Source organism: Canis lupus, chromosome 2 (genome assembly GCF_011100685.1).
Source record: "Canis lupus familiaris isolate Mischka breed German Shepherd chromosome 2, alternate assembly UU_Cfam_GSD_1.0, whole genome shotgun sequence".
Lineage (NCBI taxonomy): Eukaryota > Metazoa > Chordata > Mammalia > Carnivora > Canidae > Canis > Canis lupus.
In genome coordinates, this window is record NC_049223.1 from 70,874,207 (window position 1) to 70,894,686 (window position 20,480).

General features: G+C 39.5%; 1 protein-coding gene across 1 annotated transcript in view; it reads right to left on the reverse strand.

The window, feature by feature from the left end:
* Positions 1-20,480, reverse strand: part of EPB41 (erythrocyte membrane protein band 4.1) — a 108,616-nt gene that overhangs the window by 4,239 nt on the left and 83,897 nt on the right. The window contains 2 exon segments of the mRNA NM_001003362.1: positions 817-918; positions 9,239-9,367. Coding sequence (NP_001003362.1) covers positions 817-918; positions 9,239-9,367 — 231 coding nt within the window.

Genomic DNA, 20,480 nt, shown 5'->3' on the forward strand with positions numbered 1-20,480 from the left:
GATTATTTTCAAGAGGAAAACTCAAAAGACTATGAACAAAAATGTCATGCAGCTTGAAATTAGGCTCTTTATTTTCAAGCATTTTTGTATCACTGGTATCAAAGGATCCTCAAATAATCCTCTCAGGGTGGGTAGGTTTCCCTAATTGACAGATGAGGAAAACCAAGGTCTAGACACATTAAATAACTAGCTTCCAGTCCTCTGTGCATTGATAACAGAGTTCCGTTAGAAATCTAGATTTTTTATGGACAAGAAAATATATTTTCCTTTAGTGCTGCAGCAAACATGGACTTGTGTCTCTGATTTTCAGGGAGTAGTTTCAATTTTAGGTAATTTTTCCTGCTTGCCCCCATAAAAAAATGTTCTAATAATTCCAATATTTCAGCATGCAAACTATAGTTCTCATGGCCTGGGCGCTGGACATGATAGAGAAACTCTTTGTTGGGTCCTGAGTTTTGAATTTTAACTTGGAAAATATGGCTGCATAATAATGCCAATGACACCTGTCCTTAAATAGACTTTTTAAACTTACCTCCACAGCCAGATGACTAGAGAGATGGGCAGATGTGTAAAGACAACCATGGGTGACTTTAGGAGCCTACTAACTAGGGAGGCAAGGGTGCCCTCAGGGTCCCCTTGGTTTTACTGCTGGGGAAGCAGCAGGGCCTTTGCACCTGTGACCCTTGGAATCATTGGGCTCAGAAGGGACAGACCTGGAAACCCTTGCTTCCAGACCAGGGTCCTTCTTGCAGAGAGGCAGCAAGCTTAGCATGCATGCCACTGGATTCCAGAAGGAAGTTCTAACTGGCCTGTTACCTTAGTAATCTGAGTTGTGGTTGTACTGCTTGTGGTCTCAGATGTGATGGTCTGAGCTGTCAGCAATACTCCTGGGTCTAAGTCCCCATTGCTGTCGTCGGTCTGCAGAAAAAAACACAACTCATCATTATGTCTCTCAGGAAAGCTTTGTGGGCAAATGTGGCAGGAGGCAGCTTTGTCCTTCAGCTGTATGTTCTCAAGCAAAAACCTGATTCCCTTACGGTAATGACTTCATAAAGAAAACAATCCCCTGGTGACAAGGCTCCTTCTAAGAATGTTAGATGGGTCAGTTTACTCGGTGCTGGGTCAGTGAAAGGAATGGATCAGAAAAAGGCAAGATTACAGCCACAGGCTCAGTAAGAGTGACAGTGACTGCACATGTGTATGCAACGTGCCAGAGTTCACAAATGGCTTCCAAAACATTGTCTTTTTGGATGTCCACACAAGTCCTGTGAAATAAATACTAAGGACAGAGGCTGATTAGCACTCCTAGGTAAGACAAGTCAGGTCCAGAGAAGGTAGATGATTTTTTTGCTCAAGGACTCAAAACTTGTAAGTGGAAGTTGTCCTCTCTACAAACCTGAAGCTCTTTAACACACCACCCAAGGCAGGAAAAGTATAAAGTCTTGTGTGCTAAGCCAGGGGTAGGTCCTGAATCATGGGGCAGAACTTTCCAGAAAGGACCAGGAAAGGTCCCTGCCAGGGTTTAAGGAGCCAGAGAATGTCAGGCTGTCTTCTTGGAAGACTGAGATGGGAGCCTGGAGCAAACAATGTAGGAAATGTCCCGTTATGATACCATGGGAGAGGGACATCTGGGTGGCTCAGCTGGTTAAGCGTCTATCTTTGGTCTCTTAGTCCTGGGATCAAGCCCCTGTGTTGGACTCCCTGTTCAGCAGGGTGTCTACTTCTCCCTCTCCCTCCACCACTCCCCCTGCTTGTGCTCTCTTGTGTGTGCACGTGCATGCTCTCTCTCAAATAAATGAATAAAAAATCTTTTTTTAAATTAAAATTAAGTTTTTATTATTTTTTAAAGATCTTATTTATTTATTCACAAGAGACACACGGAGAGAGAGGTAGAGACATAAGCAGAGGGAGGAGAAGCAAGCTTCCTGCAGAGAGCCCGATGTGGGGCTCGATCCCAGGATTCTAGGATCACACCCTGAGCCAAAGGCAGATGCTCAACTGAGTCACCAAGGCATCCCTATATATAAAAAATCTTAAAAAAAAAAAAAAAAAAAAAGACACCATGGGAGGAAACCTATAGGAAATCTCAATGACATTTCTGACAGAAAAAAAACTATTTTTGAAATGGACCATCCTTATTAGAAAGGGCTTAAAAGTATTTAGAATGCTGGGCTATGCAACTAATCCATACAGAGAATGAGGGCTGCGGCTACTTCTTGTTTTTCTAAAGCTCACCATATTATGACCAAAACAAATGTATTATGATCAGACTGAGAAATGACACTAGCGAAAAGGAAGAGAGATGGCTATCAGTGCCCCTGGGGCTGGTAGCAGGACTCAGAGCTGCCAACAGTCCTCTGACCGGGATGGAAACAGACAAGATGAGTAGGCTGGGCGCTAGGGGCTGCCCAGAGCCCATGTTGTCCTGAAAATAATGACCAGTTGGTCCTGGTATTATACACAGGCTCAGAGGAAATTTAGAGAATTGCAATTATTTTCAAAAAGAACTCTGCAGTGGGCAGCCTGGGTGGCTCAGCAGTTTAGTGCCACCTTCAGCCCAGGGCGTGATCCTGGAGTCCCGGGATCAAGTCCCACATTAGGCTCCCTGCATGGAGCCTGCTTCTCCCTCTGCCTGTGTCTCTGTTATCTCTCCCTCTCCCTCTCTTTCTGTGTTTCTCATTGATAAATAAATAAAATCTTAAAAAAAAAAAAAAGGAACTCTGATGTAAACAAGGTGTTACATTACTATCCTTTCCCCCCCCTCTTTATATGTCATTTGTATTATAAGCAGAGGCCTCCAACCTGTTTCTGAGCAGGACCACATTCACTGAGGCAAAACATTGATATGGGGGGTGGAAGATAGGAGGAGGAGAAGAGAATTAGGAAGAAGAGTCTCTGGCTGAGTTCCCTTCCAGGTAAGAATCTAGACCAAATGAAGAGAGGGGACATAACTGTAATACCTAAATCTTACATACATGCCATCATCATGCGAGCTAGATTATTGGCTAGTTCACTAACACTTCAGCCCAGACCCACTTATCTACCGTAGATTCAAACTTGATGAATGTTTAATGTACTCCTACTATGTGCCAAGCACAGGATGCAACTGTTACCTCAATTCCACCTCTTAATATCTCAAGTGGGTACTATTATTATCTTCGCAGTTCCGTTGGTCCAGAGAAGTTAAACAATTTGTCAAGGTTCTATGGCTAATCAGTGTTTGGACTAGAACTTAGGACAAGAAACTTCTTGTCTGAAGACTGAGGTCTGGGTCCCAGCTCAGACATAACTAGCAATGGGATCTTGGGCAAGTCATCCTGACTTCTCTGAGCTTTAGTTTTCTCATTTGTAACAGGCAATACTGTTAATACAGCCCTACCATGGCATTGTTGTGAAGATCTAAAGAGATTGTAGAAGTAAAATTACTTTCTACATTATCATAAGAATAAAAATTTGCATGCCAGGAGGGCTAAACCTTTTTGAAGAGCTCTACCTCAGGAAGCCAGAGTGGCTCAGTGGTTGAGCACCTGCCTTTGGCTGGGGGTACGATCCCGGATTCCCGTGTTCAAGTCCCACACTGGGCTTCCTACATGGAGCCTGCTTCTCTCTCTGCTTCTCTCTCTGTCTCTCATGAATAAATAAATAAGGGCAACCCCAGTGGCTCAGCTGTTTAGTGCCGCCTTCAGCCCAGGGCCTGATCCTGGAGACTCAGGATCGAGCCCCACATTGGGCTCCCTGCATAGAGCCTGCTTCTCCCTCTGCCTGTGTCTCTGCCTCTCTCTCTTTGTGTCTCTCATGAATAAATAAATAAAATCTTAAAAATAAATAAATAAATAAATAAATAAAATCTTAAAAAAAAAGCTCCACTCTAATAAATCAGTGACACTATCATATTTTCTTACCTCCCACCGACTCCCTTATTCCCTGCTTTCTGTCTCTGAAGAAGCGAAAGATGGAGGAGACATTGTTATGATTTCTGACTTATACTCTTCCCACATGTGGACTCTTTTCACTGACCTTGTAACCAATGTTTCCTCAAAATGGTGCTGTGGCTTTGACAGTTGTTTATAAAGTTAAACATCCATTTATCCTATGATCCAGCAATTCCACTCTTAGGTGTTTACCCAAGATAAGTGAAAACATATGTCTACACAATGACTTGCACATGACTGTTCACAGCAGCTTTATTCACATATGCTCCAAACTGGAATCAACTTAAATGTCCATCAACAAAGGAAAGGATAAACAAATTGTGGTACACTCATAGGATACTACTCAACAATAAAAAACAGGAAACTACAGATTTTTACAACTTTGATGAACCTAAAAAAACATGTTCAGACACAAAAGTGTACTACTGTGCACTTCTCTTTATATGGAGTCCAAAAAGAGGCAAAACTAAGCTATGGTTACAGAAATCAAAGCAGTGGCTGCCTAGAGGGGCTAGGAGCAACTAGAATAGTCTATGAAGAAAGTTTCAGGAGCAATGGAAACGTTCTATATCTCAAATGTGTCTTGATTACACAGGTATATACATTTGTCAAAATCAATCAAATTGAATACTTAAAATCTGTGCCCATCCCTGTATACAGACAGGCTTTGCCTCAAGCATGCACACATGCACATATACATAAGCAGTAAAATCCTGTTCTGGCTCTCTTCTCACCATGTTCCCCAAAGTGTGGGAATTGTAGAATAATTAAAAGTTTTTTTTTTTCTCCAATTAAATCCTGGGCTAACTTGTTTGGCAAGATAATAAAAACTAAAGCAAAAATATAGTACATAAATAACAACAATAGCAAATAATTACCTGGTGTTTATTATTTGCCAGGCACATTTTCTACATATTATTTACACCATATTACACTATGCTTTTTTTTTTCTTTGCACTATGCTTTTTCATTTGCCCGTTTATCATGTACATCATTCCCTTCAGAGGCTTTTAATAGCCATATAGAATTACCTTAATTGGATGTACCACAATTTATTTAACCTGTTTCCTATTGATGGCCATTTAGGTTGTTTCCATGGTAGTGACAACTTAATTTGAAATGCACATTAATTTATTCCTTGCAATAACCCTATGAGGTGGAACTATTACTAGCCCCATTTTACAAATGAGACACGCAGTGATTGAGTAACTTGACTACATACATAAGTGATGTAGCAGGTGTGAACCTAAGAAATTTGATTCCAAAGTCAGTACTTTCCCCACTATACTCCACTGTTTAGCATGAATAAGTATTTGTATTTTGAATGACTATCTTAAGCCTGGTTAAAATTAAATAAAGATAGAAATGTAACAATATAATATAGCTATCATTACCTTGATCTGAATAAACTTATAAAGGCATTTTTTAGAAGAGAAAGCTAAGGCTTGAAAAGTATAAGTAATTTGCCAAGGGTCACAAAACTAGCAAGTGTTGGAATTAAGATCCAAGTCTAACTCCAAAGCCCACATGCTTTATCTAGCACATCATACTGGCTCTACACTTCTCTTACACATGAGTATATTTTAAAATAGCTGCCTCCTTTTCCTGTTCTTATAGGGACTACACTCAAACCATGTGGGCTTTTGTGGGCAGGCTGGACCTAACAATTTTCATGCGTATGCTACAAAATTCGCTTCAAAACGGAATACGGTGAAATGTCAGTCTCCCACTCCTAACCACAGTCCTGTAGTCCCAGTCCCCTTCATTAGAGGCCACCCCTGCTTTTTGTTTTGTTTTGGGATTTTTTGAGTACCCATTCAGGGATAATATATTCATATACAACCCTCTTCTTTCCCTCCTATAAACAGCATATGATTTATACCATATTCCACCATGGATTTTTTTAAAAGATTTATTATTTTAAAGAGGGTAGGTGGGGAAGGGGTAGAGGGAGAGGGAAAAAATCTCAAGCAGACTCCCCACTGAGTACAGAGCCTGACACGGGGCTCAATTTCACACCCTGAGATCACAACCTGAGCTGGAACCAACAGTTGGATGCTTAACCTACTGTGCCACGCAGGTGCCACCCACCATGCTTTTTTTATCTATTAATTTATCACATAGGTTATTCCTATCAGAAGTGTTTTTATTTATTTAAAAATATTTTATTTATTTATTCATGAGACACACACACACACACACACACACACACACAGAGGCAGAGACACAGGCAGAGGCAGAAGCAGGTTCCATGCAGGGAGCCCAATGTGGGACTCGATCCTGGGTCTCCAGGATCATGCTCTGGGCTGAAGGCAGTGCTAAACCACTGAGCCACCCAGGCTGCCCTATTTATTTATTTTTTAAAGATTATTTATTCATGGGAGACACACAGAGAGAGGCAGAGACACAGGCAGAGGGAGAAGCAGGCTCCATGCAGGGAGCCAATGTGGGACTCAATCCCGGGTCTCCAGGATCACGCCATGGGCCGAAGACAGCGCTCAACTGCTGAGCCACCCAGGCTGCCTCAGAAGTGTTTTTAAATAGCTGCACAGAGGGATCCCTGGGTGGCGCAGCGGTTTGGCGCCTGCCTTTGGCCCAGGGCGCGATCCTGGAGACCCGGGATCGAATCCCACGTCGGGCTCCCAGTGCATGGAGCCTGCTTCTCCTTCTGCCTATGTCTCTGCCTCTCTCTCTCTCTCTCTCTCTCTGTGTGACTATCATAAATAAATAAAAATTAAAAAAAATAAATAAATAGCTGCACAGAATTATATTAATTGGATATACTATAATTTCTTTAACCTGTTCCCTACTGATGGCTAGTTAGGTTGTTTCCATGGCAGTCACAATTTAAAGAGTTTTCTACCTTATGAAAGTAATTCTTACATCCTCTGGTTAATGATGTGCACAATCTTAAAGTAATTTCCTATTCCTTCCTTCCTTCAACCCCCTGTACTGTCAAGTCCTATTCATTCATTTCTGGCTCTCTTGACACAGCTCTTTCTTCTCATTTCCTCCAGCTACACTTCAGTTCTTTATAAGCATCTCTCCAGACCTGCTCTAGTCATATCCCTGTCTCCAGGCATCCCCCTACTTTAAAATATTTAGCACACAGCCTTAGTAATCATCTTCCAAAAATCACTGCTTCAATGATGCTGCTTTATCACCCCTGCTAAAACACTTTAAACAATCTCTCATTATTTACCCAATTCCACACTATAGACACAAGCAAGACGGATGCATACTAACAGTGACTGAGCATCCACGAACACACCAAACACTGTACAGACATCGTTTCATTTAATCCTCCTCCAAATCTTGCAATGGAAGGTGAGACTAGCCCCATCTGACAGCCAAAGAAACAGAGAGAGGGAGAGATTAGCGATTTGTTTAAAGTTATCCAACTAGCATGTAGTTGAGCTAGGATACAATTTCCATCTGTCTAATTGCAAAGCACGTGCTTTTAATTGGCAAGTGACACTGTTTCCTGAAAGGGATATCTCCTCCAGTTCATGGTGTGAGGATTAGCTGCAAAGATTTAGGTGAAATCACTCAGTCAGAGCTTCACATGGCCACCTTGTTCCTGTCATGCAGGCTTCAGCCAAAATGTGGCCTCCTCAGAGGATTTTCCTAACTATGCCAGCCTCAGAGGAACAACCTTTCATATAATCTCATATTCTCTAACTCTTTATCCTATTTAATTTCTTTATAGCACTTATCATGTCTGAAATTTGTAACTTGTTTATATGTTTTATCTGTTTCTCCTAACTATAACGTAAGTTCCAGTGACTAGGGCCTCTGTCTACTTTGTACATTGCTTTGGCCTAATACATAAATGCTCAACAAATATCTGTTTATATTTGTTTATCAGTTAATAGAAGGAAAACTTTTTCTACCTTTTGGCTTCTGTGAATAAAAAAAGGAAAAAAAATTCAACATAAAGCAACTCAGCTCATCCAAATTACCAACAATGGAGAAATTTTACTAAAAGTAAACAAAATTTTTATTTAAACAAAAATTTAAATACTTAAATTCTTGTGTGAGTTTTTTTTATTTTTTTTAAAAGATCTATTTATATATTTTGAGACAGAGAGAGAGCGTGTACATAAGCAGGGGGAGGGGCAAAGGGAGAAGCATATTCTCTGTTGAGCAGCAGGGAGCCAATATGGGGGCTTAATCCCAGGACCCTGAGATCATGACCCAAGCCGAAGGCAGATACTTAACCAACTGAGCCAGCCAGGTGCCCCTTGTGTGATTTTTTTTTTTTTTTTAAGATTTTATTTACTTATTTGAGAGAGAGAGCACGAGCAGGAGGGAGGGGCAGAGGGAGAAGCAGACTCCCTGCTGAGCAAAGAGCCGGATGCAGGACTTGATCCCAGGGCCTTGTGATCATGACCTGAGCTGAAGGCAGATGCTTAACCAACTAACCCACTCAGGCGCCCCTCTTGTGTGATTTTAAATTTAATTGTAACAAATAATAATAATAATATTTTAAAGATTTGATTTTTAAGTAATCTCTACACCCAATGTGGGGCTTGATCTCACAATCCCAAGATCAAGAGTTGCATGTTCCTCTGACAGAGTCCTCCAGGTGCCCCATAAATTATATTGCAGCTGTTATTTATTTATTTATACTTTCACACATGATGCTTAATTCAAGTCCATACAGTGTCATATCTTACATAATCTTCAAAATAAAATAATGAGGCATGGGTGCCTGGGTGGCTCAGTCAGTCAAAGTGTCTGCCTTCAGCTCAGGCTCAGGTCATGACCCTAGGGTCCTAGGATGTGCCTGGTGTCAGGCTCTCTGCTCAGCGGGAAGTCTGCTTCTCCCTCTCCCTCTGCCCCTCCCCCAGCTCATGCTCTCTAATAAAATCTTTTAAGAAATAAAAAATAAAATCATGAGGCAGATAATAACATCATGGGTGGGGAGTGGAGGGGGGTGGCAGGCAATCAAAGCTCAGAGACGTTCAGTTACTTGTAGTAATTGGACTAAGTGGAGGAGCCAGAACCTGAACTCAGGTTTGTGTGACCCAAAGCCCATGTGCTGACCATTACACTAGACTGCCTTCCCTAACTGAATTGGGTGGATATAAGAAATCAGATGCAAGACAACTTTTCTTTTAATGAAGTACTTTGGGACATCCTTAGATCATCCTTAGGGTATATGATATCTAAGATCAGTAATCTCTTCTAAAAGGAATTAACCCAGAAAAGCCTGGCATTATCTGTAGCAAATGATTGAGAAAGAAGGTTCTTTATTGTGTTTACTCCAGTCTTTGCTTCTGAAACATCATATCATGTCCCACCTGGGCAGCCTCATAAGTGATGGTCTTGGTTTCAGTGTGAACAATAGGGACATCTTTGGTTGGGATTTCACTCTTCACCGAGTTGGCAGTATCTGAGATGGTGACGGTTTGAGTCTTCACCAGGGGAGGCTGTGAAGCAGTAAAGAAACAAAGTTACCAGAGTCTCCTGAAGGCTGTGGAGAACTAATCTTCTGACATTGATCTGATCAAAGTGATAGCTCTAGTCAAGCAAAGAGCTAGCTCAACCTCTGCCCAAGACTTGGACACTATTCCAAAGTAGCCTTGACAAAGTGTCAAATCATGAGGGATATTAAAAAACAGCATTACTGTAATCATTTTCATATGCTTAATGGAAAGCTGTAATATACAAAACACTTTAGACTGACCTTCAGTATTTGAATATAAAATTGTTTGCCAAATAACAGTCACTTTTGTTTGTCCTTGTGACTGTGCCATTATAATTAAGAAAATTAGTCACATTTCCTCCACTAACTACAAATGGTAGTACATGAAACAGCAATAGCATTGGATTGCTTTATCCTGGAATTTATTAACTTCTTTCAAATCAATGTCAGACATTCACTTTGAATTTATTGAGAAGGAACAATATTTGGAAAACTGGAAAGAAAATCATCATTTCTACCACCACCTGCTGATTAATCTCAGAATTTCAGAAGAATGAACATTAGTGGAGTATCAAAGACTTCTTGTCCATCAGTTCACCTTGCCAAAGACTACAGATCACCCTAATACTACCATTTGATTGTGATAAAGTGGCCATCCACCTTAGCATAGATTAGTGCCTGTGAGCATGGACGCCCTTATGAGTGGGGTCAGTGGGAGTGGTGGGCTGTACTATGTGGCGGCAATACATAAATAATTATTTGGGGTCTGAAATCTCAAAAAAGAAATCAGTTTTCAATCAGTCCCTCTTTTAATGAAGAGTATTTGAATTTTTTTGGCATGGCCTCAGAACACTAATGGCTGTTCATCATAAGAGTCTCAGAAACTCGCTTCTTTATATAGCTGATACTTGAGCAAGGAAAAGAGAAACCCACTTAAACCAGCTTCATAGAGATAAATAGCTGGAATTTACCCTCAAGAGTTTTAAGTCATCAGGGGAGAAAACATTTCTAGCCATGGAGTTAATTCCTCTGAATAAATTTATTTGTAGTAATCAAGGGCTTCGACTTTTGATTCTGAAAAAAGCAGAGAGGCCACTGCCTTCACCACCACCACCACCTCCTCCACAGAGCGGATTCTGGCCCTCTCCCAAAGTGAATCATTAGACCTGCATCATTGAATCGGTTACTACCTGGAAACTTCGAATGAGGGTGGGGAACTGGTTACCCACATGAGAGTCAAGAAATGATCCATTTTGCTTTCCAAGTGGCTCTCCTGGTGTAACATGTTCTTCACTACTCTCTGCCTTTTTTTCACCAAGTTGTCGCTGAGAGGAAGCTGGTGATACTGAGAACTTTAAGGCACTGGCCTGTTCCTCCACTCCTATACATTCCCCACTTGAGCCTCTTGGCATTTCCTTAATATCAAGATAGCCAGCTGCCCCCTGCTCCTTCTCTTCTGTCTCCTTGCTGCTTATGGAGAGGGAGCCAAACTCAAAGCTTTGTGGAGACTCCAACAGGGTGGTTATTTGGCTCTTACTAGAGATTACTGAATGCTTGGGACCATCCCATTCAGAGTCAGGGTTGGTAGATGGCCCCTTTGTCACGGCAGCCACCTCCTCTGTGAGAATGCCATTCATATTCTACAAATGAATGAACACATACAAAAGCAAGAAGATTAGGAATAAGTGGGGAGTATAGTAAACTCTGAGAATCAACAATGATTTTTAAGAGGTCTCAAAAATATTAGTACTAATATAAACCAAGAAACTTAGCTCCTAAGGTAGTTGAAAGGAAGAACTGCTGTTCACTATATTAGTGCTTAAGCAGTTCCGACCTCATTTTGGTCATATTTCTATAACCCTGTTAACTTGAGAAATAATTTTGATAAGCCTCACACAATACCAAGCACTTTGTGTTACTATGATCTTCCCTGGATAACACATATTCTTCATACTTAAAAGAGTTACTTTGCCATTCCTAAATACCTAACTCATTACTATGCACAGGGAACAATGCAATTTATCAGCCAATCAAAACATATTCACTGGGAGCCTGATCAGGATGAAAAACGTTTCATATCTCCAAGCCATAAATATCATCACACTAGCCTCTAATGGAGAACTTAAATCTTGACTTTGGATGGTAGGGATTAAAATACTGAATACTTCCAGAAAAGACTTAATCCAGTCATTGTCATGCAATTAAATATCAAAAGTACTGAGGTATATAATAAAAGTGAGCCAGCAGCTGAGATAGATTTCTTCATAGATGAATGACCTATGTCTGACCCCTAAGAAGTAAGTCCTAGAAACAGTTCCGTCCTAGGCCAAGTGCCTCACACCATAGGAAAAACAGGACTTCCAAGAGATTGTGGATGACAAGATAACATCACCATGGATGTATGTAATCTTAAAGTTTAAAGGGGGAGATACTATAGGTAGAAGAGAAGGAATTCATGTGAGTAAAAAAAGAATATGAGCCATATGAAAAACTCACAGTCTGACTGAAGCCAAATGTCAGGAAAAGTAACCATGTACCTGTGCTCACCAGAAAGCCATGTAGGCCTGGAATTTTGGTAAATATCAACTTCCCATAGTACATACCACCTAGGAAAGGACTCTTTTAAAAAGGGATTCCTGGAACCAGTGACACATGCCTGGATCAGCTCACACACGTTAGTACTCAAATCACATTCTATGCATTCTATTTTTTTTAAAAATCACTGCTTCTCTTTAACTTGTAAACCAACCTACATGGTGATAAATATAAACCAGTGACCTATTAAGGTGAGAAAAGACGCACTGCACTCAAGAACTTCAGGCCAACTTTACTTCTAAGCCATCTTGAAGCTGTCAACTCAAGAGCATCTCAGAGTGGTACAAGCTGAATTCAGACCAGGCAGGACTGAATATGAATATTACATACTGCATGAAAAATGCAATTGAGAGGACAACAGAAACTGTTTCTGTATGCAGACGAATCAGAGGTACGTAAAATATTCTTGCTAAGGGTATATGAATTTCCTCATATTTAAAATGAGAATAATACCTGGTTTGACTCATGGGGTTCTGAAGATCAAATATAATAATACATGTGAAAGCACTTTGTAAATTCTCAAGTACCATATAGAGTCACTTAATTCAACCAACATTCTGAGCACCTATAATATGCCAGGGCCTTACTTACTAGAATAAATTAGTTGTTATTATTTACACACTATTACTTTCTAGGGCACTTTTCTCACCATTTCTTTTGAGTCAGACAAGCTGTTAGAGCTATCCAAAAATAGATTAGCTGGTAATAAACAAATAGACTTTTTCAAATTGCTATATGCTAGCTCTAGCACTGTGAATAGCATATCCAAACCCACTCACATGGAGAAAAACTTCACAGCTTTTCCAAACAATTTTGTCACAATTGAGAAGGCTGATTTATAACCAGGAAAATACCTAAGACAATCCAGTTCGAGCCAATTTTAGACCAGTCTGCTCAAGTGATACATGGTGGTCTGTCATCAAGAAGCCATTTGTGAACTGAACATTGCTTAGGCCAGCAACACCTGGCCCAAAATTGCCTACTGTTGAGTAAAATTAGATCGAGCAATCTTTTTTTTTTTTTTTCCAAAGCATGTATGGTGGAGACCACAGATAAAAGCTGCAGCCAGAGTAATATCAATTCAACAAATATTTACTGATCAGTTAAAATGTGTTAGTCATTGGCAATAAAAGGAAAATTAATAACAGCTGGGTTAGATTACCACTTAGAGCATTCTCACATATGGTCAAATGAACCTCCCCAGTTGGCTCTGTTGTCCAGATCTGGACAAAGCCAACTACTTACTGGACATCTTCCCAGCCATATGGAATGCAATATGCCCCACACTAAACTCATCTCTGTGGCTGCCTAGACCTGCCACCCCAACTTCCTCCATCATTTCTGTTATATTGGTAAGTGGCACCATTATCCATCCAGTCTTCCATGCCAGAATCCTGAAATCATCTTCAATGCCTTCCTTATAGTCACCCACCAACCCCCGTAAACTGCATCAAGTCATTTCCATTCTATTCCATTTTTTCTTTCTTTCTTTTTTTTTTTTTAAATTTTAGTTATTCGTTTGAGAGACAGAGATAGAGCACGAGCAGAGGGGAGGAGACAGAGAGGGAGAAGCAGACTCCTCACTGAGCAGTGAGCCGATTCAGGGCTGGATCCCAGGAACCCAGGATCATGACCTGTGCTTAAAGCAGACACTCCACTGACTGAGTCACCCAAGTGCCCCTATCTGTGTTTGTTTCTATTCCCACCTTTACTGTCTTCATTTAGGCTATTGTAATGCCTCACTTAGCTTACTACTAATGCCCTAAACAGTTTTTCTTTCTTGCTTCTTTCTTTCCTTCTTTCTCATCTCAAACCTTCTTTGAACACATCCTCTACTCTGCTGCTAAAGAATTTGTATTTCTAAAATGAAACACTGTGAACTTCATTTTGCAGCTTAAAACCCTTCAGTGGTTCTTCACTGCCTCTGGTTAAAGTTCAGACCCTTTAGTAAGACATAGAAAATACTTAAAAAAAAAAAAATAAAAGAAAATACTTTAAAATCTGACTCCTATCTCTCCAGCTTCACCCTGTCATACCTCCACAGACACCCTTCTTTCCATTAATTCAAGACTATTTGCAGTTCCTAGAACAGAGCATAGATCTCTTTGCAAACCCCTCCCCCCCACCTTTGTAAATATTGTCAACATTGTTTCTTTTGCCTGGAAGTCCATCCTCAGCTCAAGTGTCAGTTCTGGAAGTTTTCCCCTAACTGCCTAAAGTATGCAGATGCTATTCCTCTTTAGTTCCTATTGCACCTTGTCACTGCTGATTTAGTAATCTGTCTTTCTTATTAGACTGTGAGTTCCTTGGAGGATGGGGCGGGGTGGAGATAAGGACTTCCTATGTTAGTTAGCTCTGTATCTCTCTAGTACAGTTTTTGGCACATAATAGATGTTCAGTAAAAACTTGCTGAAAGTATATTCAATAAATCCAGGTAACTTGAGAACTTCTGCTTGATCTTGTGCTATTCAAAAACTGAAAAGGCATGCTTAGACAGAACCTAAAACGTGGGAGTGCCTGGATGGTTCAGTCGGTTAAGCATCTGACTCTGGATTTTGGCTCAGGTCATGATCATTGGGTTGTGAGTTCGAGCCACACTTTGGGCTAGGTGTGGCGCCTGCTTAAGATTCTCTCTCTCTCTGAAACCATGAGAGACTCCTAACTCTGGGAAACGAACAAAGAGTTGTGTAAGGAGAGATGGGCAGGGGGGTTAGGGTAACTGGGTGATGGGCACTGAGGAGGGCACCTAATGGGATGAGCACTGGGTGTTACACTATTTTTTGGCAAATTGAACTTCAATAAAAACAAAAAACAAACAACAAAAAAAGATTCTCTCCCTCTCCTGCTGCCTTTCCCACACATTCTCTAAAAAAAAAAAAAAAAAAAAAAGAAAGTACATAGAAAGTGGCCCACTTGATCAGACCCACGGTCTCGTCCAGCATTCTATTTCCTACATCAGCAAAATAAGAGGAAAACTGATGTTATTCGTGTTCACAACATGCCAGGTAGTACACTAGTCGCTTTAATGTGTTTTCTCACTTAATTTTTCACAATCTCACTATGAAGTAGTCACTCTGTATTTTATAGATGAAGAAACAGAGATTAAGCAACTCAGACCTAGCTAAGTGATGTAGATAGGGTGTAAAACTAAGTTGGTTTCTAGTTCTAAAATCTATTTCTTCCATGACAACAAAATATTTCAAGTAAGACCAGAGGACATGTCCTATTATGTTCAAAAGAAGGTACACCAAACATGACTATACGTTTGAGAAGTACCAAGACTGTCCAAAGTCCTCTTAGAGTCTGAATTGAGAAGTACCAAACTGCCCAAAGTCCTCTTAGCAGAGTCTGATTTCAGTGTCCAACACTATACTTTTAAAAATAAGGAGAAGGCTGAAAAGCCAGAAGAAAAGATTGAAGCAAAAAGAAGATATAAAACTTCCATGACATGACTACCAAACTTTGGCATACAACGTAAGTGAGGAATGTTAACTGACAGTGTTGTGCCTTTAGCTATGACCATCAGCAAGGGCTAGTGGATTATATAAGATTCTGCACAACAGCATATACCAAATTGGCCTGGAAACTTTGAAGGAATCTTCTCAGTGTATGAACAAATATAGGACTGTGTCTGAACCTCCACAGTAACTGACAAAATTGAAACTTAATGTGATTCAAAGGTGTTAATTCAGCCATTGCTTATCTAGACTGATGGGGGATTTAGAAGAAAGATGCTACAAGAATAAGACCAGCTGCCTGTACGAAGTCCAGCCAGGCTATCTAGTTGGTTTCAAGTACAGGAGAAGCAAGAATGTTAGACAAATATTTAATTGAGAACACTATTGGAAAAATTTCAGTTTTATTTAAAAAGTGAATGGTTCCTGCTAAGTATGGTAATTCACTATTATCTTTGGGGTAAAAAAAAAACAAAGGTTTTTGTTGTTGTTGTTGTTGTTTTCTAAATTAGAGGTTTTCTTTTGAAAAGTATTTATCATAGAAGGATTATGTCTCAGGATCACCAAACCCTGTGCAGGTATGTGCTCCCGTGAGTTATAAATTACTGCTCCCTTGATTTAAAGATTCCAGACATCATTAAGGGCAGGAAGTGGCTGCTTTATTTTGTTGCCTCTACATTAAATGCAATCCACAATCTTTTTCTGTTCAGGTTATTTTTGAAGCAAGGTATTTATACATTAGACCAATGAAAGAACCATAGTTATGTTTACAAGACTATCTTATCCAATAAGCATGACAAAGAAAATAAATCCTGAAAACCTTCCTAAAATTTTGCCACATAAGAAAAAAAACATACAATTTTTTTTTTTTTTCCTGGAGGGGCCAGGTAGTAATTTTTCCCACACACATTTGATTGCCTATTTCCTTCTTTAGTGAAGACTGATTTTACCTCTGGGTGGCAAAAGAAAAGCAATTCCTGTCTGTATTAGAAGGAAGAAAAAAACCTGCTGTTGTCTCACTTTATCTTTCTATGTATTAAAATCCTGGGTAGGGCGGGGGGTGGGAGTGAATGGGTGACGGGCACTGGGGGTTATTCTGTATGTTAGTAAATTGAACACCAATAAAAAATAAAAAAACAAAAAACAAAAAACAAAAATAAAATAAAATAAAATAAAATAAAATCCTGGGTACACAGATAAGGATCAAGAGAAGAACAGCATTATCACTCCCAACTTGCCATGTGACTTCAGGGAACTACTTTCACCTCAGGACCATAATTAAAATGTTGGCATGAGGGAAAAAGGAAAAGAAAAAGCTAACTTCAAAGACTAAACCTTCTCCCTGGTAACATGCTATGTTTTCTTTCTTATCCATTTAAAATTTTTATTTTCCTATGTGTATTACTACACACATGATAAGACTTCAAGGCATACTAAAATATCAGTAGTAGTAGTAGAATTGCAAATAATTTTTTAAAGTAAGTTCTATGCCTAATGTGGGGCTCGAACTCATGACCCCGAGCTCAAGAGTTGAAAGTTCTACCGACTGAGCAGCCATGGGGGCCCCAAGAATTGCAAATAATTTAATTTCTTTCTTTGTGTTTTTCTGTATTTCCTAACTTTTCTAAAATAATATGCATTACTTTTGTTATTAAAAATGTTATTTAAAAAATAAAAAAATAAAAATGTTATTTAATTATTTTCTCATGCAAGCTTTTGTATCTGGTTTCATAAGTAAATGACTGATCTACAAAACTTGAAGAGTCTGGTAAACAATTTATAAAGTGCTCATCAGGGCAGCCCCGGTGGCACAGCGGTTTAGTGTCGCCTGCAGCCCAGGGTGTGATCCTGGTGACCAGGGATCGAGTCCCACGTCGGGCTCCCTGCAGGGAACCTGCTTCTCCTTCTGCCTGTGTCTCTGCCTCTCTCTCTGTGTCTCTCATGAATAAATAAATAAAATCTTAAAAAAAAAATAAAGTGCTGATAAATCCTCAATGTCCTCCAACCATTTAAAAACAGTTAAAAATAAGGGCACCTGGGTGGCTCAGTCAGTTAAGCATCTACCTTCGGCTCAGGTCATGATCCTGGGGTCCTGGGATGGAGACCAAGTTGAGCTCCCTGCTCTCAGGGAACCTGCTTCTCCCCCTTTCCTCCCCACTCATGCTCTCTCTCACTCTCTCTCAAATAAAAAAATAAAATCTTAAAAAAAAAATGAAAACAGGGGTGCCTGGGTGGTTCAGTTGGTTAAGCGTCTGCCTTCAGCTCAGGTCCTGGAATCAAGCCCCATGTCGGGCTCTCTGCTGGATAAGCTCTTGCTTCTCTCTCCCTCTGCCTGCTACTCGTCTCATTTGTGCTCTCTTCCCTCTCTGCCAAATAAATAAAATCTTTAAAAAAGAAAGGAAAAAGAAACAATAGTTTCCTAAAAGAAAAAATAGTTAATAGAAAAAATGATAAGTAATGTAAGCAATTGGTAACTTACATAAACATTGTTTTATAAGAATATAATATAAAACCTTAGTAACTTAGCAAGTGGATTTTAAAAGTGAAAGTCAGTGATTATAGACTTACTGTATCTGAGTGGAAAAGAAATAGCTCAACGTTAAGGTGTAACTTCATTCTATTTTAATGTTTTCTGATTTAAAGATGCAGGGTGAGTGAAAATATGGTTCTATCAGTGATTTAACCCCTCAGTAGATTTTTTCATCAGATAACCCGCCTCTGAAATCAGTAAAGACACACAAAGAAAATTACTATTGTCTTGCCAGTCATGATAGCAACTGGCAATATAAAATATTAAAGATTGGGCAGCCCGGGTGGCTCAGCGGTTTAGCGCCGCCTTCAGCCCAAGGCCTGATCCTGGAGACCCTGGATCAAGTCCCACATCGGGCTCCTTGCATGGAGCCTGCTTCTCCCTCTGCCTGTGTCTCTGCCTCTCTCTCTCTCTCTCTCTCTCATGAATAAATAAATAAAAATCTTTAAAAAAAGATATAAAAAGAAAACTTCTTAAAAAAGAAAATATTAAATATCAAAGAATCCTAAAACTTGATCTGAACAGTAACTCTGGATTAGTGATATATACTACAAATCAACACTATCACACTTCAATCAGAATGATTTATATTTTTATTTTTTTGATTGAGTGTCCTGCATGCACCTCAGGCTTAAATCTTATTGTATTGAAATCAAGTATGACAGAATGACTAAACAAATTCAATAAACGGTTGTTTAATTGCCATCTCAGAAGAGAAAAACATCTTTGGTGCGATTTGGGAATACATGAAAGAAATAAGTGATTCAACCCCTAGGGAACTTAGATTTGGCTGAAGATATTGAAAATGATATGTAGAGATGGCAGTTAAATATATTTACACTAGACAAATTTGTCTTATGGTGGTGGCAATGGTAGGACCTTAGGGGAGAAGGCAATTTTTATCAGAGCTGGTCTCAAGATTAACTTACTTTTAATTTGTTGGTGCATTCTCAGGTATTTATATATATTTATATATATTATATATAATGTTACACTAGGCACCAAAATAAACCAGTCAGTAATGTTATTGAGTCCACACAAGCAGAATTAGACAGCTGACAGAACAATTTTGGAAGAAAGAAGACAATAATCATGTCAATTATAAAGCTAACCTCTAACAAGAGTCCTGGAATCAATATATGTTGAATTTTAAGTCTGTGAAAAAGATGCTTTTCCCTAATATTGTATTCAATGTTTCCTTTAGAATACCTGTGAAAAAATTGGCTTCATATATGTCCAGAGGGAGCAGAGGGAGAAGCAGGCTCCACGCAGGAAGTCTGACATGGGACTTGATCCCAGGACCCCAGGATCACAACCTGGGCCAAAGACAGATGCTCAACCTCTGAGCCACCCAAAATAATTTTTTTGATGAAGCATGAATAATTATTAGAGATACAAAATGTCATTGGTTTGACAACAATATGTTTTTGGTTTGTTTGCTTCTGGATACCAATCTAGGTTTCTTTTGACGTTGTGTGTAAGGTTTGATCTAATTAATGGGAATTTAATCTATTGATCTAAATATCCCCAATAAACTACTATTAGGAAACTACTAATTATTTTCTTCTAAAAAGTTCAATTCCTTTTATTGATTTATTTTTATTTTTTTAAATATTAATACTTTATATATTTATATATGTAAATATATGTAAGATGTATAAACACGGGGCTTGAACTCACAACCCTGAGATCAAGACCTGAGCTGAGATCAAGAGTCGGACGCTTAACCAATTGAGCTGCCCAGGCACCCCTATTGAATGACCTTTATACCAGACAAAATCCCTGAGATCCCTGTTTCAAAGGCAGGAAAGGCCTCATTCCTCATCCTTATCTTCTGGTTCCTACACAGTGAAAGAGATCCTATTTCAGGTTCTGGGACATTGTGCAGGACTCAACTTGGGGAATTTAACTTAAGATAAAGGAGTCCAGCATTAATCAATTCATCAGTAGCTTCAGGATCTTAGAGAACCATTTTCATTTCGAGAGCCATTTTTAATACCCAGTTTTATAAGTCATTAGGGTCTCAAATTCTAACCTTCTCTTTAATTCACACTCTGTAATTTTTACCACATTTTCATTTGGAGACTGAGTAACTTAGGAGACAGCTGTGGCATTACAGAATGTAACCGGACTGAAACATCAAAAGACCTGGGTTCTAGTTCCAGTTCTTTCACTTAAAAACTGATTATTCTTTGGCAGGCCTTTCAACCTCTGAGACTCAGTTTTATCATATGAAGCAAGAACATCACTGCTATGGTTTTTATGAGGGTTCACTACTTAGGTGTTCACCTGTGAAGTGACCGGCAAATACTAGATACTATTTGTCTTTGTACTCTATTTCTGAAAATATTACTTTTTGCAAAGAAACATGAACCAGAGCAAGAAAGACACCTAGTCCCTACTTGGAAGTGTTTCTGAGCACTCAAAGTGGGCCAACCCTATAGATTTAACTAAGGCTGGTCCTCCTTTCAGTTAAACAAGTTCTCAGCCAGTTCTCCTTATATTTTAGAGAACATCACCTGACTGAAATTTGAAGA